Source organism: Sinocyclocheilus grahami, unplaced genomic scaffold, assembly GCF_001515645.1.
Source record: "Sinocyclocheilus grahami isolate Dianchi unplaced genomic scaffold, SAMN03320097.WGS_v1.1 scaffold152.1, whole genome shotgun sequence".
NCBI lineage: Eukaryota > Metazoa > Chordata > Actinopteri > Cypriniformes > Cyprinidae > Sinocyclocheilus > Sinocyclocheilus grahami.
Genome location: NW_015505331.1, coordinates 2517997 through 2541680, shown reverse-complemented (window position 1 = coordinate 2541680; position 23684 = coordinate 2517997). Strand labels below are relative to the sequence as shown.

Sequence of the window (23684 nt, the reverse complement as noted above, 5' to 3'; positions counted from 1 at the left end):
TTATCAATCAGCATTGGCTCATAATGCATGTCCAGAACTGATGTCTCTCAAACACCAGGCATACTGTACATCTTTCAACCATGTTCTGGATCTCTGTCGACATGCCTGGCCAGTACAGGTATCTCCTTGCATGTTCATTGGAACACCTCTGGATATTGCTTCACCAGCTCTTCTTTTGTAGCAGGCACGATTGCACTCACTGGCTCTATACGCTTGACCAGATTCAGTTGTTCACAGGCAGCTCTGCCAAGTATTGGTGGTGTTGACTGTTCCGTAACAAAAAACAACAGCCTTGATTCATTTTGTCCCTTGTGGCACTTCAGGAATGCATAACCAGCCGGTCTGATCTTTGTGCCGCCGTATGCCACTAACATGGTCTCTGTGGGCTTGAGTGTGACGTCACCAGGTAGCTTTCTGATTCGTTCAAGTGGCAGGACATTTGCTTCAGCACCGGTGTCTAGTTTGAATTCGATAGGATCCCTCTGATAGTCATGGTTGTGTACCACGGTTCTTCATTTTTACAGATTGCATTTATCTGTGTGCATTGAAGGGTCCCCATAAACAAACTATCAACAGCTTGGAGTGTCTGCACAGACTTCATCTTGCACATTTTTGCAAAATGGTTGGTTTTGCCACATGCTCTGCATTTAGCCCCATATGCTGGACACGATCTTGGTGGGTGTGTCTGTCCACATCTGGTACATGCTTTTGATGTGCCGCTGACTTTCTCTTTTTTGTTGTGAAATGGTGTTGCTTTAAAGGTCTTATTTTTGTATTTTGCTCCTTTGATCATGTCTAATGCATGCACTTCACTTTCTTTTTTTGCTGATGTCATTATGTTTATTCTTTCCTTGGCAATCTCAGATGCTCTGCATATGTCTATGGCCTTTTGTAGAGTCAGATTTGGTTCTCTCAGCAGTTTTTCTGTCACACTTTTGTCTGTCACACTAAAGACAATTTTGTCTCTTATCATGTCGTCCTCTGATGCTCCAAATTCACATTTTTTTTGCTTTTTTTGTCTGAGTTCTGTAACAAACTTATCAATCAGCATTGGCTCATAATGCATGTCCAGAACTGATGTCTCTCAAACACCACATTCTTTTTAGGTGTGCAGTAGTTTCTGAATGCTTCCAGAATTTTGTCTACCGTCACTTCTTCTGGTGCTTCTTTTGCTATGTCAAAAGTGTTATAAATCTCTAGTGCCTCCTCACCTAATGAGTGTAGTAGAACTGCCACTTGAACTGTCGCATTCTTTTTAGAGAGCTCAGCTGCCATCATGTACAACACGAACCTCTGCTCCCATTTGCGCCAGTTTTCGCTCACGTTGCCAGTCAATGTCATCGCTGAGGGTGGCTTGAAGTGCTCCATTTTGTCTGATGTGCACGCCACTTTTTGCCCGAAGCCGTGCCTCAACTTTATATATTTTCGCCCTTCTTGCCGATGTCTTGACTATAATGTTGACGACAGCCCGCACTTCTGACACCATATCATGTTCTCATAATGTGGGTTCTATTCATAAAACATGAGAGGAGAGCACTGTGACTGTTAATCGTCTTTTAATACCGCAACCAGAACACCTGCAGATCGGAAGCAACCACTTCTACACTTCAGCATAACACTGCCCTCTAGTGGGACACTGATGAAACTATCATCAATACTCCAGACTAAGTTACTTTAATAACCTATATGCAGCCACATATACTACACCTCCGCTTTGCCTTTCAAGGCCAAGCATTTCAGTTCAGGGTTCTACCGTTTGGCCTATCATTAGAACTGAGAATCTTCACTCGGGTGATTGCAGCCACCCTAGCTCCTCTTTAGTTATGCGGGGTCAAAATCCTGCCTTATCTAGACGATTGGCTAATTTGTGCTCCTTCTCAAGAACAGGTGATTCGGAACACAGAGGAAGTTCTAGCTCATATTCAGTTCCTGGGGTTCACAGTGAATTGGAAAAAGAGCAGTCTCCAGCCCAAACAGCAGGTGGAATTCCTGAGTCTGTGTTACGATTTGTTATGTTTGTATATTAATTTGTTTGTGTTTCCCACTAGATCTTGATTGGTCTCCCTTTCTGTCACTCATCATGGGTTCCGCTGTCTCCGTTGACGCCTCCCCGCCGGAAGTATAAAAGGCGATGTCGCATCTGTTTTCGAGAGGAGGCTGGGCTGGGCTGGGTTTGTGTGCCTCTTTGAAATGATTGTAGCTTCAAGTATGCTTGCTTTGTTACCGTTTATGTTGTTGATTTGTCTTATTCTTTATTTTACCCCATGTATTTAGGTTTGTTATTCGATTTGAGTGTGGCGTGTGTCCATGCTCTTTGCTTATATGTTGGGAAGAGAGCAGTATAAGATGTCACGTGACATACATCGCGCTTCACGTAGTTTATTTTGATGTATTAGTTCATTCGTTTAGGAGTGTTGCCACCCGCTGTAAGTTTTGGTTTAGTAGTTAAGTTAGAGCATGCGAGTAGCACGCTGATGATGTTGTTCTGAATTTTATTTTGATTATTCTAGGTTAGATTTAAATTCTTTAGTTGGAAGAATTTTGTTTTAATTTGTTCTTTGATTTGGCAACACTCGTGCTCTCTTCATTACTTCCTTTGGTGAGTTTGTTAATCTTCAAGTCTTTTTCTTTTTTGTTTGTTAACTGGAAATATATATATACTTTTCCCTTTTGGATGAATTTAAAGCCTATATTTCTTGGTCTATTGGTTGGGGTTGAAATTAATAAATGTCTTTTCTCTGTTTGAACTTGTAGCGTTCTCCTCTTCATGACTTGCCCACCGTTTGATATGCACTATTAAGATCTATACTAAATGTTATTATAGAGGCTTATGAATGTTACCTTCCCTTAATATTCCTAGACATTTCAATTCCATTACAATGGAAGCATGTCTGACTTCCCGGAGAGCAGACAACCTGGAGAAGGCAATAAATCACTTTCAGACAAGGAAGGTTGTGACAGCCCACAGGGTACAGAAATTGTTGGGAATAATAGTAGCAGCCTCAGTAGTAATCCCCTTTACTACTCTGCTGAGGGCACGCCTTATACAATGGGTGGTTCAATTCTTTTCATCTTCGTCCGAAAGAGAATGAAGAAACAGTTGGTATCACAGGCCTGCATGCGAGCCTTACTTCCCTGGAGGGACAAGAGCTTCCTTTGCAGGGGAAACCCACTGGGCAATATTCCCCACAGGAGATCAGCGATCACAACGAATGCATCACTGATGGGTTGGGGAGCTGTTTGGGAAGGCAGGTCAGTAAATGGGAGCATAATAAGCAAATGGGAACCCCCTTGGTCATCAGAAAACATTAATGTGCTCGAACTGAGGGCTGTTCATCTTGCTCTGAAAGCCCTATTACCGATTATACACTACAAACATGTGCTGATAAGAACGGACAATACCTCTGCAGTTTACCACATAAGTCACCAGGGGGGGACGAAATCACTAAGATGCCTTCAGGTGACAACGGATCTGTTAATATGGGCATGGCCACGGCTGTCCTCACTGAGAGCAATCCACATTCCGGGAGCAGCAAACAGGGCAGCCGATATTCTGTCCAGAACGGGCCCTCTCCCCTGGGAGTGGCAGTTACATACAGAGGTGGTATCCCAAATTTGGGCCCGATATGGGACAGCCCAGTTAGATCTTTTTGCATCCCTGGAAACAACCCATTGCCCGAGATGGTACTCTCTCACAGTACAAGGGCAGCTTGGGCCTGGATGCTCTGGCACAAGAGTGGCCGACAGACTTATTGTATGCCCCCCCCTTTTCTCTAATCCCTCAAGTTCTTCGAAGGTTCAGGGAAGGTCGCTACATGATTTTGCTAGTTGCTCCACACTGGCCAGAAAGGCCATGGTTTCCAGAGATGGTTCAGCTGATTCAGGGTCACCCGTGGCAGCTACCATCACGAGTGGATCTATTGTCACAAGTGGATGGTCAAATCTGGCATCCGAACCCAATGGCCCTGCGCTTGTGGGTATGGCCCCTGCAGAGCCCATCCCTCAGCAGCTAGATGAGACTCTAAACAACGCTAGAGCCCCATCTACTCGTGCTAATTACGCCAGTAAATGGATAATCTTTTCAGAATTGTGCTTGGGCACAAATATTGACCCAGTAACCTGCTCTGTGCCGCTTGTTCTTTGTCTTTTGCGATCTCAACTAGACCAAGGCAGAGCAGCCAGTACGATCAAGGTCTATACCCCATTCCATGGGGGGGGGGGTTTATGGCCAGCCATTAGGCCGACATCCCTTGATATGTCAGTTTCTGAAGGGAGTTCGTCGTTTGTGTCCAAATCGCACTTTGCGGCCACCAAATTGGGACTTGCCCCTTGTATTAGACTCTCTCACTAAGCCCCCTTATGAACCAATGGCAGATGCAGATTTTAAAGCTTTGTCCTTGAAGACAGCTTTCCTCTTGGCCATCTGCTCTGCTAAGAGGGTAGAGGAATTGTGTGCGCTATCCAGTAGTAACGACTGTCTGCGTTGGAAACCAGATGGCACAGGAGTGTCACTTTGGACAAACCCTGCCTTTTTGCCAAAAGTGATTAATCCTCAGTTTAAGAATCAAATACTTCAGTTTCAACCTCCTTCACAGACAGAACAGGAAGGTTTGCTCACCCTATGTCCAGTAAGGGCATTACGCACCTATGTGAATGTTACTTGAGAAAGTCTCATTCTCAGCTTTTTGTTTGCTATGGAGAAACCAGGCTAAAGGGTTGCCACTTTCAAAGCAACGTTTGTCACACTGGTAGTTCCTCACGACCCTGTTGACATGAGTCATCCTATTTAGACCATTAGTGATGGTCAGAGTGAGGTCGAAACAAATCGTAAGTTATGCATTTAACTATGGATCTGTGAGACCAAAGTATCCTCCTCGTAAGCACAGTCAGTCTTAAGTGAACATAATTACAGTAAAGAAAATATCGAATGTACATCAGTATATCAGTATAACGGCTCCGTGCATTTCTTATGTTAATAATGTTAATCAAAAAGAACAAAAGAAAAATAATTCGCTGCTCTTAAAGGGGTCATATGATGCTTTTTTAAAGATCATTATTTGGTGTATTTGGTGTATTTGGTGTAACAGAATATGTTGACATGCTTTAATGTTAAAAAAAACACATTATTTTTCAAATACTGTACATTATTGTAGGTCCTCTATGCCCCGCCTCTCTCAAACGCTTCGTTTTCTACAAAGTCCCTCCTTCCGACAAGTGCAGTCTGCTCTGATTGGCCAGCTGACCCAGTGCATTGTGATTGTCCGAACACCGCAATACTAGTTAGAAATGTAACGCTCCTTACCATAATCGCGAGCTTCATCTTTCAAAATAAATGTAAAGACAGAGCCCGAAAGGGGAACAGAGTCGCGTGACAGACACAGTGATGAAGCTGGTATGTGTTTGCAGTACACAAGCCACGGTTAAGACAGCTGACTCCCCTGTGATGTGACCACACACACACACACACACAATTACTTAAACTAATAACAAAACAGTAGTTGATTCAGAAGCGCCAGGTTGTCATAGCAAAGTCAGAATTACCTCCTCTCCTAGGTTCACGAAACGGTCGTCCATAAAATGCATTGCTGTTCTGTTGTAAGTAATCTTAAAGATTCCTAAATGCATCTACTTTCGGAAGGCCAAATAAAGTGCTTTTGCGTTCGCCTAGAAACACACAGCGTCTCCCTGACATGGCTGCTTCAACACTAACTGCGGTTACTGAAACCACGCCTTCTTTCTTTGCGTGCACATTTGGGCCGCATTATGCAAATATTTCCACATAGTGAGGTAGATATGTTGGGGGCGTGTTAGAACGAGCCGTTTTAGGAGGGCGTGGCAGAGTCTTAACTTTGATAAAGAATATCTCTTTGGATTTGAGACTTTAGTCTTTGCAACTTCAGGGATCTTATCTATGCACAATCAGCTTGTAACACTCCAAAGAGAAAGGCAAACTTGAAATCACATCATATGACCCCTTTAAGTAAGTAAGTGGATATTTGTGTTGACACGAGTTCTGGTCTCATTGGCACAAATTAATTTAGAAGAGATCAGAGTAGTTACAACTGTACTGATTCCATATTGATTCCACTCATTTATGTCACACGGACTTCCAAAGCTCTGTATGGTCACGTGATTTTGTAAACCGTATATCCTCTGCTCCGCTTTGATTTGTTAGATATGGAGAAAACAAGTCTGACCACCAGATGTCGCTAATGCGGATTGTGTTAAAAGCTTCGTGTAATAATGAACCTTTTTTCGGCACAATTTGATGAAAGCCTCAAACGGTTCAGAAAGCCTCGATTTATGAAATCACTTGTACTCTACCTGATCGAAAAAATCCAGTCTTTCACTCTGCCTGTGTCAATTTGAGTCTTGTTAAAGTTTAAAATCCCTGCCGCCAAGATGCTACAGGATTATGGAAAGTGAAACTTAAATCTATAGGGGTGGTTGGATTTATTCACGCACGTTAAAATATTTATTTGAAGCTTCTTTCTTTTCCGATTCTTATTTACAGCATTATTTTAATAGGCTGTATATTAACTTATTGTGAGAAAACCAGTAGTTCTATGTGAAATCAGACATTTGACCCCCCCCATATTCGACTGTGAGATTGGTAGTCGAATCAGGCTCCTCCTATCGAAGCATCGAATCTTCGACTATTGGGGTCACTCCTAGTTTACAGTGTATGGTGCACATTTGTGCCATTTTATTAAAAGGTAATGTAGTGACCCTGTGTGGTTTTAGCATGAAGCATTGCAACAACAAAGTGTGCACAGAAACAGAACAGGTTGTGTTTGCTTCCCATGCTTCTCTTTAACAGAGGTATTTTAGCCACATATATATAAATCATGTGGTATAATGACGGTGAATCACACTTTTTTCATAGAGCATTTTTCTTTCTTTGTGTCATAGGTCTTCTTAAACACCCCTGCACTGTCAGTTAGACACTGCGTCATTCACAGAGGAAGTAAGACCTGATGCACTCCCACTGACACAGACACAGACTTTAAGAACAACACGGTTACAAAGCGCGAGTCATCTGTCTTAATTAAGGGTTATTCTTTGGAGCATCTTTACAGAGTAAATTAAAGGTAAGAATATGAAAGCTGTGAAATTTTCTTGATTTTTATGTTCATTCTAATTTGTGTAAGTAATACTTTTGCTAATGTACTCACATTGTTCCTTATTTAAAAATAGTGTCTTTTTAATAATGTATTTTATAACATAAACGTGTTTTCATGAAATGTCCAGCTTATGTTTTATGTATATATAGGCCCACTGGGTAGTCTAAAGACTTTTTGAATCCTTGTTTACCTGATAAAAAGTTTTAAAAACATAGGATTTGAAAGGGGAAAAAAGCATAAATTTAGGTGTTTTTCTTTTTTTTCAGTCCTGTACATGCACATCTTAATCGGTGTGTTTGTTCTCACCAAGTAATGTTGGAAATAAGTAAACTCCTGTTTGTTCTGGTGAAGGAAGTTCCACAGGAAACGCATGACAGACCGTCAAAATTCTACACACGGCTCCATTTAGCAGCTTTATGTGTTAGATATTATTCTACTCTGTCAGCTCTACCTTCAGTTTTGGGGGGAAAACAGGAAAGTTTTTTTTCTGACTTTACCGAGTCAGGGATTTTTATATTGTGTATGCAAGCAGTTTGGGAAAGAACACAATGTCTTAATGTGAAATAACAGTTTGACCTCGGCTCCTGTGTGTTTGATATCTTCACAGAACACAGTGGAAGATGTCGTGTCTGAAGTGCCTGAAGTACACCATGTGTGTGGTGAACTTCATCTTTTTTGTATGTATCCATTTTCAGACTGTCACAGCATGATATACTATATAACGGCTTTTCATACTAATAATTGTTCATCTCTGGCCATTCTGAACCCTGAGTTACCAAATTCCTGGGTTTGGCCTATATTTTTAAATGTTTAAAATGTTCACAATTAACCGTCAGAATTAATCCTGCGTATTCAGGTTAAGGTTTCACATTTTTACCATTCTAATTTGTGGATTTTCACTTGTTGGTTGGGGGATGGGGTTGACCTTCATTAAACCGCTTACCTCAACAACAACAACAAAAAAAACTAGGCATAATTACATATATAAACAAAATAATAACAAGATATATAAAAGCAAATTATAACAAATTAATCTTAAAGGGAGATAATCTGTCTATTACAGCGTTTTAAAGCCATTGCTTTTTTCGGCTGCTTTGAGGATTGAAATCTACAATCAATTAAACAAATATATATATATATATATATATATATATATATATATAGTAAATAAAACTTACCTATAATCAAAATATTACTGGACGAACTCACAGCATGCGACCTGTTGAAATAATGGACATCAGTTGGGCTTCTTCCTGCCTGTACCACCCAGTTTGTCCTGAAGAGACAAATGGACCATTTTCGGGATAAACTGCAAGAATAGCATGCATGCTTTCAAGGTTTGACTTCTTAATTTTTCCCTCAAGTGTATGAATATTTAATGAGGTAAGTGGTGTTCAGATTATGATTGGTTGTTTGTTGCTAAACAACTGGCAGCTACAATTTGCAGTCGTTTGAAAAAGTATACGTTTGGCTAACTGCTTTGGAGTAGGGTTTCATTACCCAGGGTAGTGCTAACCCCCTTTTAAAATCACAGTTGTAAAACTTTGTTTTACCTGGGGTTAAAAGCAGGGTTTAAAAAGGTGCCAGTAGCTATTTACACAATGACTATTACACTGTAGAAAGCATAAGCACAAATAACTTATTTTTTTATGAGGCATACTGCAAATATATGAAACAAGTATTAAGGCTCTCTTGTTCCTTTGAAATTACTGTTCCAGATCTGTGGGGCTACTGTCTTTGGATTGGGCATTTATTTGATGACATTCTCCAGGTTCTCTTCCCTACTCCCCAGTCTTCAGGCTATGAACATCGCAAACACTCTTTTCATCACTGGGATCATTATCACCTGTGTCTCCTTTTTGGGCTTTCTCGGAGCCCTGAAGGAAAATCGTTGCCTGCTTATATCTGTGAGTCTCATGCAGAACATGTTAGCATCCATCACTTGCCTCTTGTCTCTGTTGTCCACTAAGTTTAACTTTCTAGGTTCTTTCAATAAAACTCATTATCTCCATTTGTTTGCTTTAGTTCTTCATATTGTTGTTCATTCTAATGCTGACTGAGCTGGTTGCTGCCTGCCTTTTGCTGATGTTCGAGTCACAGGTAAGAAACAGGCAAAAATTAAGATTTGTATATGGAAGCAGTGCATATGTGAGGAAAAGTTCATCAGCCTGCTTGTTTACTCACAGATTGACAACTTCATTCATGACGATCTTAAGAAAGGTTTACAAAATTCCATAAACAACAGACAAAACTACAATTACACAATTGAAGATGACTGGGACAAAGTACAAATGACAGTAAGTGCCCATTTAGATGATGTGTTTCTCTTTTATTAGTGGTGCTTAAGAAACCATTACTATTGCTTACTATATATCACTCACATTTTCTTCATAATAAATAAATAACAGTTACAGTTTTTCTTATAAATCAACAGTTTCATTGCTGTGGAATTACTAACCATACACAATGGGGGACACATGTACCGAAGTCATGCATCAAGCCAAATGAGATGCACCATTGGCCGGATGTAATTCTGCACTTACATCCATCTCTATATCAGCTATATAGCAAAACAATATTAATGAAACACAGATAAACCAGATGTGGAGATGCACATCAAATATGCACATCTGATTTAATCTTATATCATATGTATTGTCTTGATTGTTGTATTTAGGGTTGTTTCACAAAGCTGAAGGACACGTTTGAGAAAAACCTCTTGAACACAGGGATTGCCGTCATTGTTATCTGCATTATTGAGGTTTGAGTTTCCAGGCCCCACAGTTTTTCAAATTATTGAATGATTATCACATCAGTTTTGTTTAGCATCTATAGTTTTACAGCTGATGCAGATCAACACTAAACTAGTATAATATGATAACTGCAAGTATTTTTGTATCTTGACTAAACATCATCTCTCCTTTTGTAGGTCTTGGGTATGTGTTTCACCATGACCCTGTTCTGCCACATACGTCAAACTGGTTTAGGATATAAATAATCAAAAACATTTCCATAGAAGAACTATATCCGTCTTTCACAGTTTGTGTTCTAAATAACAGTTGTCCCACAAATACCCAAAGACAGCCAATAAAAGACAAGATGGCTCGCAGTTCTTACACAGATGCTCGGTTCTATAGTATATGTATGGTATTTGTCCAACAGTGATACAAACCCATAATTATTGTAACTGCATTATTATTATTTAGCATGTATGAATAACAGTTATTAAAGCAGTTAAACCACAACTGGTTCTTAAAAATAAAATAAAAACTGAGCAGTATTATTTAGCCTTTGGCCATTTCAAGGGAGATTTAAACACTGAATTCACCCACTTTCATCTGAATGTCAATTTATAAAGAGGGTGTAAGAGATTTTCCATGAAGAATTATCTTTACACAAAGATGTAATGCCATATTACATATACGCATTACGTATATAGGTACTGATTATCTTTCACGTTATATAATGTTGAGATTGACCTAATGTTCCTGTAACTGACGTGTTACCTAGACTATAATTGACTTGTTACACAGACTATAGTTAAACAATGCACAGCATCTATTTCTGATCCCTCTCTTTTCTGACTAGCTGCAGCAATGGCTAAACCACATGGTTTCCCAATATGCACAGGGTGGGAACCACACATGCTTACTTAACAATTTCACTATTTTGTAATGCATAATATTGTTATAATATTCTTCTTTTCTCTGCAAAGTAATGTGAATTAAACTAAAACAGAATTTAAGTGTTTTCTCTCCTTTTTGAAACGTTAAGGCAAATACAAGCACCATGTCTGTGGTTGATAGAGGAAGTGCCATCAATAGCAAATCAACACTTCCTCCACTAACAAGTGTTACGGTCATGATGAGTGGCTTGAAAAGATGCTTTCGGTTATGAATTTGCATTTAGTTCATGAAAGTTTAAATGTGTGTTGTAAAAGGCATTGAAAATACCATGAAACTAAACATCAGAATTCAACTTTTATTTTTAGAACAAAATCCTGTCTCCACAATAATTAAGACCCCCCCCCAAAAAAAACTAAACTAAAAAAATACTACGATTTCCTTTACATGTTTTAAAATAATTTTGTTCTTTCTGAACCATCACACAAAAAACAGAAACAAATACAATTTAAAGTAACTGTACACGGCAGAATACACAATTTTTTCGCAAACACCCCTTAGACCTCTTCATCTATACACACATTATTGCAGTTCACCTAAAATATGCAAAACTATTCCTTTTAAACAAAACTGATCTTTCGTTATACTTTCTGTTCTGAAAAATGGTGGGTTGTATACCGATCTAAAGTTTCACCCTTTTGCGCCCTTGTGCCAAAGCAGAAACTGAATCTCATATACTGATTATCATATTTTGGGCTTAATGGAAACTATAAAAGTGTGCTTTGAACAAATGAGAAGCTTACAAAGATACAAGGGAAAAAAGTATTTGTCCCACATGTATCAAGAGGGACGTTAAAGCCATTAAGGCAATGCTGCAACTATCCAAAGTTGGCAGAAGTAGTTACTGTTCTAATGATCTAGGACCAGTTATGGTTTCTCATACAACAAGGCAGGCTGGAATTTGGTGGGAAAAACAGTTCCTAAACCAGAGTCTAATTCTATAGAGGTTTCTTGGCTTGTTTTAAAGCCACAAAACTCATTTATAGCTTTAATTGTATCATAAATCTCAATAGAACTAACTGTGCATCCAAATCTATACAAAAATAAACCGATAGTCTTGCTTTCTCAACCATTACAAACAGAAAAAAGCATATAGTGCCATCTACAAATGCTTGATAACTCAACTACCTCATTTTGTACTGAACAATATTATTACCACTGGTTTGTTAGGAAAATTCTACACTTGCAGTACCACATCATCATTCTACAAGAATCCAGAAGCACTTCAGCTCTGCTAATAACAGAGGAAGTGTGTAATTAAACAGAAATATATAAAGATAGCCAGGTTTGTCTGAAACTACAACATATTCATTTCTAACAGTCACTGAGGGGATGTGAAACCATCTTTCGTGAGCAAGATGCCTAGTGAATTTTCCACAGGCATCATATTTGGAATGAGTACAGCTCAACGGGGGACCCAGCCCCATTCGAATATTGCTAAATAAGAACCAAAGCTCTGACTTTAGTACAAGTGTCAGTTACGAATCAATAAGTTACATATATTAAGACTCCATTAAAAGGACAGATGGAAGATGTAGATCACACAAGGCCCCATCATTGTAGGTTTCAGTCGGTCCTATTGAAACCAGCTGAATGGGAGGAAAAGGAACTTTAATATTGCTTTTAAACAGCACAACTGTTTTGCAAAGACATACTTTTGAGTTTATGGAATAAAATGAACCACCTGAAAGAAGAATACGGCATCTCACCCCATGCTGCCACTCATTTGATCGGAAAGAAATGCTACAAAGTTTCTGTTCCTCCTGCACTTATCAGAGCCCTAAGAGAATTGCAGAAGCGAAAGAGCATCTTAAGTTTGATCCTCTCACTCAACACTAAAACTAGTCGATTAACCGGTGGTCAGCAGCGGGTCTAAAGTTAGCAGCCTTATTTAAGAAGTGGAAACCTCTTGAGAGCATCGACTGGAACACCACCTTAAAGCTGCTGTGTGACTGAAACATAAGGCCATTTATGGACATTGTTTTCAGACACTTAAAAGTGACACTTAAGTTTCAAGATGCAAAACAAAATCAACACCCTCCAAAACTAATCGCTCAACACTGAATGTAGAGCTGTGAACAAAATCTCTTCAGTATCTCGGCGTGTGAGCTACTGTACAAACGTCCCAACAGCAAGGGCAAAGGCGACCGGTTAACAGCACCACATGCAAACACAATGCATTAGTTCAGAAGTCAGACTGGGATGATGTGCCAGTACTAAATTACCAGGCTTGCTTATGGTCATCATGTGCCATTTTAGTTTAGCTTGTGAATGTTTACTCAGTTTTAAGACGCAACATTTTAAAATGAAAAATCATTCATTTATAAATCCAGAAAGCAAATGTACTCATTTCAAAGCAGTAAAAGAAAAACGTAAATCCTTCCTTCCCCATCAATTCAGGAAGTGAACAACTGCTTAGAGAATACAACAGGATTTGTGCCATTTTCTTGAAATTTCATTAAGCTACACAATTTAAAGCTGACCAACATACAGAGGAAGCCCAAAGGTAAAGCCAAATCGGAGGCATTTTTTGAAATGCACGGCAATTACTAAGGGCACAACAAGTCACATGTACATCCAACCAAATCCTGACACCAGTTAAGAGTTTAAGCAATATTTTCTATTTGAAAAATAACGGATTTAAAAATACACCAAAACAATTGCAATGAGCATATGATAATGTTTATGATCATGGACTTAAAGCAACTGACTACAAACCAATCTGTGAGCAGAGAGTCTCTGTGACTAATGTAGATAAATAGAAGTCTTCACATTGTGCTACTGCTGGCCAATGAAGTTCAAGCAAGGAGAACAGGGAGAGAAAAAAAAGAAAATCGCCATGCTAGTTTGCGTGTTCTAAAGTAAAATGCTACTTTCCTCTCAAAGTAAAAACGTTTCACACATTTGGAAATATACCTCAAAAAAGGAGGTTATTAAGATTGTGCCGATACATTGCTGATATGATGCTTGGATTTCAAAATCCAATAAGTGTACTAAGAGAGCACAGTTTATGTCCTGCTTCCGTTTTAAAAAGCAGCTGGTCCAGACAGAATCTGACGTTCTCTACAGGCAGCTTTACAGAGAAGCAGCTGGAACAGAAAAGAGGAGGGCGTGAAGGTGAACGAGTAGATAAATGTGATGCTGTGGGTGTTTGACTATATGTGGGACCAATGAAGTAATTAGGGTGCTCTCAGGAATGTGTGGAATGATGAGAGGAGCTCTGGATTCCATGCTGGGAATGATGCTGCATGGCATTTTGGGAGAGGAGCGGATCGTCTCTGGCAGTCTCACAGAGGCATGAGGCGTGTGGTGTGAAGAAGCAGCGGGTTTAGGTCCTCTGCGTGTACAGCACGGTGTAGAGAGGGCTCAGAGGCACTCCGCTCGATTTTTGGCAACAGATCCTGGACCTGCTCAATGCCCACCAAGATCTGAAGAACAGCAGGGATGAAACATGAGAGGCTGTTGCTTAATCGGACATAACAATGCTGGAAATCAGAGAAGGGATCTGGTTTATTCTCACCTGTGGGAAGAGTGGCCGCTCATCACGTTTGAATTTCAGACAGTCGATGATGAGCCTCTTCATTGATTTAGGGCAGTTACTGCATAATTTACTGAGGTCTGGAGACAAGTACCCACGACCCACCATGAAAATAATCTACAGGAAGAGAACACCCGAAAAGAAAAAAAAGAAAAATGCATTTCATAGTTCATGTTCACACAAACTTCTCCTTCTGTGTTCCAAGGAAGAAAGTCATACAGTCAACATGAGGGTGAGTAAATGATGACAGAATTGTTATGTTGGGTTGAACAAAGTTCATTAAAAACTATTTACAGCTTGAACAGAAGGTTTCTGGGCTGAAAAGGACAAACTATTAAACTGTGAAACTACAAGCCAATCCCTGATTCATAACTGTAAGATGGCAAAGTGATGGTGGTGTGTGTCTGACCTGATCGCGGTTGTTGATATTCGAATAAGGCAAAGTCCCAGACATCAATTCATAGAGCACCACTCCATATCCATATACATCTGACTGGAAGGTGTATGGGTTAGTGTCTTGCATTCTGATCACCTCTGGGGCCTAAAAACAACAGCAGAGTGAAACAAGCTGTACAAATGTATTTCTCAACAATAAACGCAGGATGAAACTACTTCACATAAGTGATAAGCTACTAGGTATAAGACTCATTGATGATTTAATGAAATCGAGGTATTGAGCTGGGTGACGATTACTCACCATCCACAGGATGGAGCCACTGGGCTGTTCAACCTGCTGAGAGCCACTCCAGCGAGACTTTACTGTGGCCAGCCCAAAGTCACCGATCTTTACAGTCCAGCCTTCATGCAGGAAGATATCTGACACATGAGCTCAGGAGTATCATGCAGAACACAGAATGACTACAACATCACTAGAGAGAATGCATTAGCATTATTATTCCAGTAAATCATCAACCTTTGCCTTCAATCTTATGCCAGTAATAATTTTGGTAAATCAGACAATTCTTTATTTACAAACATATTAAAAACAGAAAGCAGCTTGGCAATCTACAGGCAGCAAATTAGTTGAATCCGATCTATCCTGCAACAGATCTCTCTCACAACACAGACAAGAGCACTGCTAATACATTATAGAAAGGATACTATTGGATTTCAAGTCCCGATGAATGATATTCTTGGCGTGAAGGTAACTGTTAAGGAAAGAAAAGTAGCAAATGATGTACAAATTTGAGATTTTAATTCAATTAAGTTTCTACACTCCATCTATGCTCTGTAAATCCAAGCATTACTAATAGGCAGTACAATCATATAACATTGGTAGATTTAAGAGGACATGTGCTAATTTTCCATGATAGTGTGTCCTAGTGACTCTGAGCTGAACAAAGAGTGCCATTAAGTGCACTGTCTTCTGGTGTGAGCAGCTCCTCAAGATGTTTTTCCCCCCATTAAGTTACAGGTGATCTTTGTTATCACAAGTCCAAATTACAAGCAATTTACCACTATTAATTATGTACTGATCATATCTAAACACACTAGCTGATAATATAATAATGATATATTATTGATTGACATGAGTGTTTAAGGAAATTATGCCTTTTAAAAAACACACTACTGTTGAATAGTTTGGGGTCGATTTTCTTAAATGTTTTCAAAAGTCGTCTCTTATGGTCACCAAGGCTGCACTTACTATAGTATTACAATTTTAAAAATAACTTTCTATTTGAACATGTTGTATAATGTGATTTATTTTTGTGATGTAAAACTGAATTTTCAGCATCATTACTCCAGTCATCAGTATCACATGACCCTTCAGAAATCATTCTAATATGCTGAATTGGTGCTCAAGAAACATTTCTGATTATTAACAATGTTGTAAACAGTGGAGCTGCTTAATATTTTTGTGAAAACCATGATTGTTTTTTAGGATTATTTGATTAATAGAAAGTTCAAAAGAACAATTTATCTGAAACAGAAATATTCTGTATCAAATGTCTTCACTGTCACTTTTGATTTAATTTAATGCATCCTTGCTGATTAAAAGTATAATTTACTTACGCCAAACTTTTAAACAGTAGTGTACATTAGTAAGTTTTGTTATATTAACATCCTTTAATTGGAACAGCAATTATGCTACATGTAGGATAGCAGCTATCCCAAGCTGTCAATATAGGTTAAATAAATCTTACTCCATGCCCTGTGCAGTCTGGCGAGCAACATCAATACGGCGCATCGTGTCAAACTTGGTCTCAGTAACATGCAGGTGGTGGTAAAGGCTGCTCCCTTCACACCACTGCGTGATAATGGCAAAATTAGGCTTCGTCATGAAGCCCATGAACAGCAGAATGTTGACATGGCGTGTTTTTCTGAGGAGCAAGAGTATCAAATTAGTCATACTGAACAGTCAACAGTCATACTGACATCTATTTGAACTAGATTATTTGAACTGGAGATTAGTTGGCTGTAGCAGCAGTTGATATTATTAATGTAGTAAAGCAGCATTAATGAGAACTACCCTGATGAAAAAACTATATATGCTGCTGGTTAGTTATGTTTTGAAGCATGGCAGCTGGTTTGTGCTGGTTTAAGCTGGTCATGTTCTGGTCCTAAGCAACTAGCTCCTGCTCAGAACCAGCTCATGACCAACTAAGGACCAGCTTAAACAGGCTGACATGCTTCAAAACATACCTAAACAGGAAATGCTGTTTTTTTTAACAGGTTACTGCTATACTGTCCTCACCGGCAGGCTTTGAAGATATGATCATGCAAATGACTCACCGTAAAACCTGCATCTCATTTTTAAAGGCCTGGAGCTGCTCCGGTGTGGGCTCTGTCACTTTAAGAATCTTGATAGCCACGTCTCCATGCCACTTGCCTTTATAGACGGTCCCAAAAGACCCTGCTCCAATCCTCTTTAACATGGACACCTCCCGAGAGTGCACCTCCCAGTAGTAACTGGAGTCTCTGTAACCTCCCCGGTGCTAGAAAACACAAACAAAATTTTGTTTAAAAAAAATCTGATTGTGACTAAGTCATCTGGGCTTTCTATCAAATAAGACACACACACACCACTTTCTTTTTATCATCAGATGAGGATTGCTTTCGTTCCTTGGGCTCAGAAGGGGATTTGGGGGGTCTTCTTCCTGGTGACCCTAGGTGGGGTGGGCTAGTGGAAGGCTTGGAAGAGGACTCTTGCCCTGTGAACAACACTAGAGTATGAGGGCCAGTTCACACACATGGAGAGGTGTAGTTAAATGCGTCATTGTAATCAGGGATGGATAAGAAACAAAAATGTATGTAGTGTAATTGTGGCTGTGTGGAAAAAAAAATTAACATGTGCTCATGTGAGTGACGGGTAGTCAAAGTGAAAAAATAAGAAATAAACTAAACCAAAAAAAAAAACTCACCCATTGTGCTGATTTTGAATGGCTCCTGAATGAGAATGGGGGAAAAATGAATAAATACATGCAATGGAGGAGAGATGATCAAGGAGGCATGCAGAACCTCCATTGTCATATTCTGTGAAGTAACATTTCTAAACATTTGGTATACAAACAAGCTAATACTTTCGTACAGGGACAGTTCACCCAAAAATGCATTCACTCACCCTCCTGTCATTTCAAATGACTTCCTTTCTTCCATGGAACACAAAAGCAGAAGTGAAGCAAAATGTTGACATTGCCCTTTTCTTTACAAACTTTTTAATGCCGGTTTTCAGTAATTGTTGTCATTTTCGTATCTAGACAGCCACTTTCACTGTATGGAAAATAGCAGTGTGAACACTTTGTCTAACAACACCTTTTGGGTTCGACAGAGGAAAGAACATTTTGGAGCGAAGAGGGTGACTATCATTTGTGGGTGAACCGTTTCTTTGAAACAAAAAAATGAGACAACATCAGAATATATATGTGGACTTGATGAGCCTCTAGTCCGGTCTCTAACCTCCATGAGGCCAGCAGCGCCAGGCTCCAGCGTGCTGACCATGTGGACGTTGGGTGTTGAGGTGGAGCGATGCCTCTGGAGAGACTGACCATCCTCTGCTGCCATGAACAATTGGTAGCTTGATGTGGAAGTCAGTATTTCCCCTCTAAAAAGGGTAAAACAAAAAAAGTAAACCTACACGTCAGTTAGTGCTACATTTCCCATTCGGGATCAACAGATACCTGCATTTATAGGTGAAGTTAGAGTGTACCTGGGAGAATCTGATATGGAATTGGTTGCCGGATATATCAATATCGAAGGGCAGCCTTCTGTATTAGAAACACACCTGAGAGCAACAGAACACCAGTTAAGTGACGAAAATGACAACAAGTGCACATAAACAGACAATTTCATTCGGAACATACCGTTTTGTCATGGTGTCCATATCCACACATACTGTAGGGACTTTACTGCTGCAGTGCTGGTGAAATTTATATCCACACGTCTGACACCTGAAGCCGTTGAACAAGAACTTGTGGCAGAAGTCACAGTAAGCTAATTTAAAGAATGTTTTACGTACCTGTGAAAACAAGATTGTGCCATTTAAGGGTGATGCTGATTTGGTGACTCACAAGTTTATGTGATTTATATTATTAATATAGACTACCATTCAAAGGTCTGAGGTCAGTATGTTTTTTTTTTTAATTAATACTTTTATCAAGAAAGGTTTAATTCAATTGATCAAAAGTGACAGTAAAGAAATATATGCTACTCTTACAGTTTCTATTCATCAAAGAATCCTGAAAAAAAAAAAATGCATCACGGCGTCCACAAAAATATCAAGCAGCTCAACAGTTTTTAACACTGATAAATGTTGCTTGAGCACCAAATCAGCATATTAGAATAATTTCTGAAGGATCATGTGACACTGAAGACTGGAGTAATGGCTGCTGAAAATCAGCTTTGCCATCACATGAATAAATTACATTTTAAAATTAGAAAACAGTTATTTTAAATCATCATAATAATAATAATAATAATAATAATAATAATATTTCAGAATGGTACTGTTTTTTTTAATCAAATAAATTCAGCCTTTTGTTTATTTATTTATTTTTTAAATGCAATAAATGAGCATAAGAGACTTGAACATGAAAAAATCTTACTGACCCCAAACTTTTAAACGGTAGTGTACTAATGTTCATGTTTAATTCATGTCTGTTCATAATGCATATAATGTAAAGCCTACAATTCATGATTTAGCATAAATGTTAACCTCAAACTTGAAATTAACTTCAAAATCAACTAAAAATTGTATCTATTAGAATGTTATAGCTGTGGTGCAAAATAATAAAAATACATAAACAATAAGCATACAAAGTATTAATATTAACCAAGATTATTAATTGCTGTAAAATACTGTTCATTTTTAGTTCATCATAGCTAGTGAATTTTCTAATGTTACAAATTTAACCTTATTGGAAAGTGCTGCCAATTTAATCAAAGTTTCAGTAGTTAAAATTTACATAAATTAAAAGGTCCCAGAATTGCTGGACAGAACTATTCTGTACTAAATAATCTGTACTTGCTCATCATAATCATCCCACATAAACTTTCCACAGAGACTTTTTGTTGCATTAACCTCAAATATTTTCCAGTACATGCCGTTTTCTAAAATGAGAACCTGGCTTTGCTGACTCTGATGCCTTGTCCAAATACCCACACTTGCGGTCTTTGCACTTGACCACTTGACTACTTCTATAATGTATTTCCTGTATTTGGCCCAAGTGTTCAAGTGAGCATGAAGAACACAAGTGTGTGTTGAACTTTTCATTACCTGATGGGACACACTTGTAGTGTTGTAAAAATGCAAGTATTTACACAGCTTTATTTTAATTTTAATTACTTTGCATTTTAAAATCAACTTCTAAATGTCTGTTCAGTAGTCCCTATAACATGACAATTTTAATTTGTGGTGCTTCTAATTAAATTATAAAAAGCAGTTGCAAATGTTGTACAAAATAAATATCACCTCTACTCATCTTTGCACCAATAAAACATAAAAACACTGTTTTTCTACCAAATTATATGCAATATCTAATTATTATATTAATATTTAACTTGCATTGGAAAGGTTTCCGTGACCTCTCGCGAGATCTCGGCAAAAAGTCTCACGATTTATTTCCAGAACATGATGCATGATGGGATACACTAAGCCTCGAATAGCGCTCCGGAGCGGTATTCAAGATAGTGTGGATTTAGTGTGCGTTAAGGGCACTGCGCTTTGCCATTTTTAAGACCTGGGACAGTCTTGCGCACTTACTTCCTGTCACGCGCACGTGCTCTCAAGTGGCCAAGACCACAAGTGTGGGTATTTGGACAAGGGGTGAGTCTGTTGTGCAGGTGCACTTACGAAGTTGTGCATGGTAAGAGGAACATCATCCAGCACTTCTACCAGAAGCTCTTCCCCTACGAGGGGTGTGATGTCAGTGTCCCATTCTGTAAGTCTCTTCCGGCTGGCCAAAAGACAAAAGAACAACAAAGTCAAAACAACAGAGTATAAACCTTACTAAGAAGAGACATTTTGTCATTTTACAAGTCAAATTCTTAGGGACACCTACCCTTCAAGAAGGCGAAAGACAGCACAGCAATCCTGGCTGAGGCCTCTGACTTTTAGAGCTTTATCTAGACTATCATGGACAGTTTGACCAGGCCGAACATTCACCTAAACACATGGTCACATAGTGCTATCAACGTATGATCACAAAAACGCATCCTCTAATTACTGATATATTCAGGTTATGTAAGCTATTCCACTTCTTTACTAAAAATAATAAAAGGCATTTTAAACTAATAAGACTCCAGTAAATGAACCCTCACCACCGTCCGCTGCTTGTTGGGGAGGTAGACACGAATGGTGCCCCCACCTCGGGGTGTGTCATCCGGGCTGGTTTCCCCCGAGGAGGAACAGGAGGAGGTGTTGGACATGGTGTCTCCAAAGGGGCAGTCAGGGACCAGCAGCACTGACACTCAGTTGGCCGCAAGTAAGAGTTACACACCGGGGCAAAGCAGGAAGAAGCCCTCATCTGGAGCCTGGGATGGAAAACAGTGTGTTAGCGTTAATATATATATATATAAACCTCCCTCACACCTACATTGTTATAAAAACAAACCCATTAAACAGATCTGATCAGGGATCCAGCAAAATGTTGTTTGCCGTTAATGTCTTTGTCATCTTTCCTGCTGTTTTTTGTATAAACGCTTTTTTTTTTTCAAATGTATCTTATGGTTTCAGAACACTGAAGCATATATCATACAAGACACACACACAGACAGGAAGAGCATGAGTGTAACTGTTGTTGAACATTCGACATTTTCAAAATGACGTAAACATTTATTTAATTTCATGATTTATTGATTTTATGATTTATTCAAATTATTTGAAATGTATGCTTTTGCTAACATCTGTTTATTAATTCTTAGTTAAAAATACACAGAAAATAAATTACATTTTATTAGTAATACACAAGTTCGGCAACTGAAAATACTTGACCATAACAGAACTGAGAAAAAATAAAAAAAAAATAAAAAAAAATAAAAAAAGGTTTTGGCCGAAATCGTTTTGGAAGGCTGAAGGGTGCTTCAGTAAATCACTTCTGTCACTAGATCTGATCATGGCTGATGCGTTCACAAAAAGTTTGATAAAAGTACAAGCTGAATGCCATGAAGATAATGTCCAAACAAGCGTTACGCCTCTGAAACTATTTAAATAAATAGTAAATATATAATAAATAAACACTCTAAATTGGTAGCCAAATTAATTTACAATTCAAAATTCAGGATAAAAACACTGCAGGCGTGGCCATTTGAAATGACACGGTGTTGAGAAAAAGCAAACTGATAACTCAGAACCATATATCAGTGGAGCTTGTAAGTGCCCAAATAAATATTTGTTTCTACACTGGTTGTTTGATGTAATAAAACCAATACAAAACAGACAGGAAATGCCCCAAATAAAAACATCCGATGTTGTTCAAACTCCTTTTAACAGTTTGGTCTATAATTATACACTATAATTTAAGTCTTAAGGCTATGGAACTCTGAAATTAAGCCATTTAATCCAGACACGTAGGAACAAGTACTTCAGATTGAACGTTTTATGATATTTAATGCAGTATACAATCATCGCAACCTTAAACCACAAGTATTGCGTATACTGGAAACCACTGCAGTTGTACCATTGTGCAAAACTTCACTTGTGTTGTACAGTTATACTAAAGAAAGCAAAAGAGCATGTAATAAGTGACAAAATACAGATCTTACAACCCCACTGAATCTAGTTTAAATGCAGCTTTTACAAGCCAGAAAGCAACTGCGTGTGTGTGACACACATCTAAAACTGCAAAGAATACACACACACACAACTATATAGATTTTGATAGCAAATTAAACAAATTATAGCTGCAAAGAATACCATTTCTAAGCAAGCCCTCTGCGATCAATCCTTGTTCAAATGCATTTAGAAATGCAAAGTAACACCCCAACAGTTCATGTTACATCTGCAGTATTAACGCAGCATACACAGCAACCCCCTCCCCTCTTGAAAGTATAACCACAGAAAATGTGCAGCAGCCTGCAGTGAAGATGGGTTTAGCTAAGAGTGATGTGCCGGATCATTTGCTGTTCTTTTACTACAATACAGGCCATGCACTCCTAGCTAGCTCATTTTATCAAGACATTAGTCAATATTATAACTTAAGTATAAAAGCATATTAGCGAAATATAGATCCTTAAGTCCCGTCAGGTGCCGTTTTCGTGCTGAAAGAGGGAATGCTGTTTTCATGAGGCGGAAAGGGATTTGACGACTAGCTGCTAACTAGCTAGTGTTGCTAATGCTGTCTAAAAGTTGAAAAAACAAGACTTCATCTTAAATTTTCAGCCGCGGCGGTATGTTTTAACGCGACTTACACCTACAAATAGTATTTCTGCAAACTACGCAGCCCGTTCGCGAGACTCGCTTAGCATTTTTTGCTTAAGAATAAATACTCACCTGAGACAGCCATCTTGAATTCTCTCAAGTCGGGTCAGCAAAGAATTTCAGGGAAAGCGGAACATCGAAACCTCGCGCTCTGATTGGTGGAGATCTGTGAATCGAGGCACTGATTGGTCAGCTATTGTGGTACTTTGTAGCAATGGAATCAGAAAGGGGCGTGTGCTGAGGGGAACGAATGTAAAGCTTTTCCAAGCATTAAAGAAACCTACACTGTTCTATACGTTCTCAATATACTGTTCAAAATGTTTATATGTTTGTTAAAACCAAACATAACTGTTTCAAGCAAAAACTCTGTTTAAATATTCAATACAAGCCAATTCATAAGGAATAATAAAGCAACAAGGAACTAAAGAAAAACAACACAAAAGCTACAAATGTAAAGAACGTTTTTTTGATGTTCAAGGTGACTC

At 38.8% G+C, this 23684-nt stretch overlaps 2 protein-coding genes and 1 long non-coding RNA gene across 5 annotated transcripts; 2 read left to right on the top strand and 1 right to left on the bottom strand.

Annotated features, from left to right (window-relative positions):
* Window positions 1-4380: 4380 nt before the first annotated feature.
* Window positions 4381-12071, top strand: LOC107592344 (uncharacterized). The gene is made up of 3 exons (XR_001609968.1): window positions 4381-4393; window positions 10863-10869; window positions 11794-12071. It is a non-coding gene; the product is annotated as an uncharacterized lncRNA (long non-coding RNA).
* Window positions 6657-10383, top strand: LOC107592343 (leukocyte surface antigen CD53-like). 2 transcript variants are annotated; one of them, XM_016281846.1, is made up of 9 exons: window positions 6657-6716; window positions 6913-7091; window positions 7732-7801; window positions 8843-9031; window positions 9150-9224; window positions 9311-9421; window positions 9559-9651; window positions 9802-9885; window positions 10054-10383. In XM_016281846.1, the coding sequence occupies exons 3-9, from the start codon at window positions 7745-7747 to the stop codon at window positions 10120-10122; spliced, it is 678 nt and encodes a 225-aa protein (XP_016137332.1). In that variant the 5' UTR covers window positions 6657-6716; window positions 6913-7091; window positions 7732-7744; the 3' UTR covers window positions 10123-10383. The 2 variants fall into 2 exon arrangements, with proteins under 2 accessions (XP_016137332.1, XP_016137331.1); XM_016281845.1 differs by having other exon boundaries at window positions 6701-6822.
* A 667-nt stretch (window positions 12072-12738) lies between the features above and the next one.
* LOC107592338 (serine/threonine-protein kinase A-Raf-like) lies at window positions 12739-23576 on the bottom strand. Of its 2 annotated transcripts, none has more exons than XM_016281841.1 (16): window positions 23272-23576; window positions 21102-21314; window positions 20843-20946; window positions 20635-20737; window positions 18647-18801; window positions 18493-18567; window positions 18243-18387; window positions 17708-17732; window positions 17370-17497; window positions 17079-17281; window positions 16490-16666; window positions 15447-15493; window positions 15043-15161; window positions 14755-14886; window positions 14328-14462; window positions 12739-14235 (listed from the first exon to the last, which is right to left on the bottom strand). In XM_016281841.1, the coding sequence occupies exons 2-16, from the start codon at window positions 21207-21209 to the stop codon at window positions 14095-14097; spliced, it is 1797 nt and encodes a 598-aa protein (XP_016137327.1). In that variant the 5' UTR covers window positions 21210-21314; window positions 23272-23576; the 3' UTR covers window positions 12739-14094. The 2 variants fall into 2 exon arrangements, with proteins under 2 accessions (XP_016137327.1, XP_016137328.1); XM_016281842.1 differs by lacking the exon at window positions 23272-23576 and adding an exon at window positions 23190-23214.
* Between the last annotated feature and the right edge of the window lie 108 nt (window positions 23577-23684).

Bases quoted from the DNA above. Each gene is read 5' to 3' on its own strand.
- LOC107592343 (XM_016281846.1), top strand. From the start codon at position 7,745: ATGTCGTGTCTGAAGTGCCTGAAGTACACCATGTGTGTGGTGAACTTC. The intron at 9,032-9,149 runs GTGAGTCTCATG...TGTTTGCTTTAG, and splicing joins ATCGTTGCCTGCTTATATCT to TTCTTCATATTGTTGTTCAT. The intron at 9,652-9,801 runs GTAATTCTGCAC...TGTTGTATTTAG, and splicing joins AGATGCACCATTGGCCGGAT to GGTTGTTTCACAAAGCTGAA.
- LOC107592338 (XM_016281841.1), bottom strand. From the start codon at position 21,209: ATGTCCAACACCTCCTCCTGTTCCTCCTCGGGGGAAACCAGCCCGGAT. The intron at 20,947-21,101 runs GTGAGGGTTCAT...CCATGTGTTTAG, and splicing joins CCAACAAGCAGCGGACGGTG to GTGAATGTTCGGCCTGGTCA. The intron at 18,802-20,634 runs GTAAGTGCACCT...TTGTTTTCACAG, and splicing joins CTCTTACCATGCACAACTTC to GTACGTAAAACATTCTTTAA.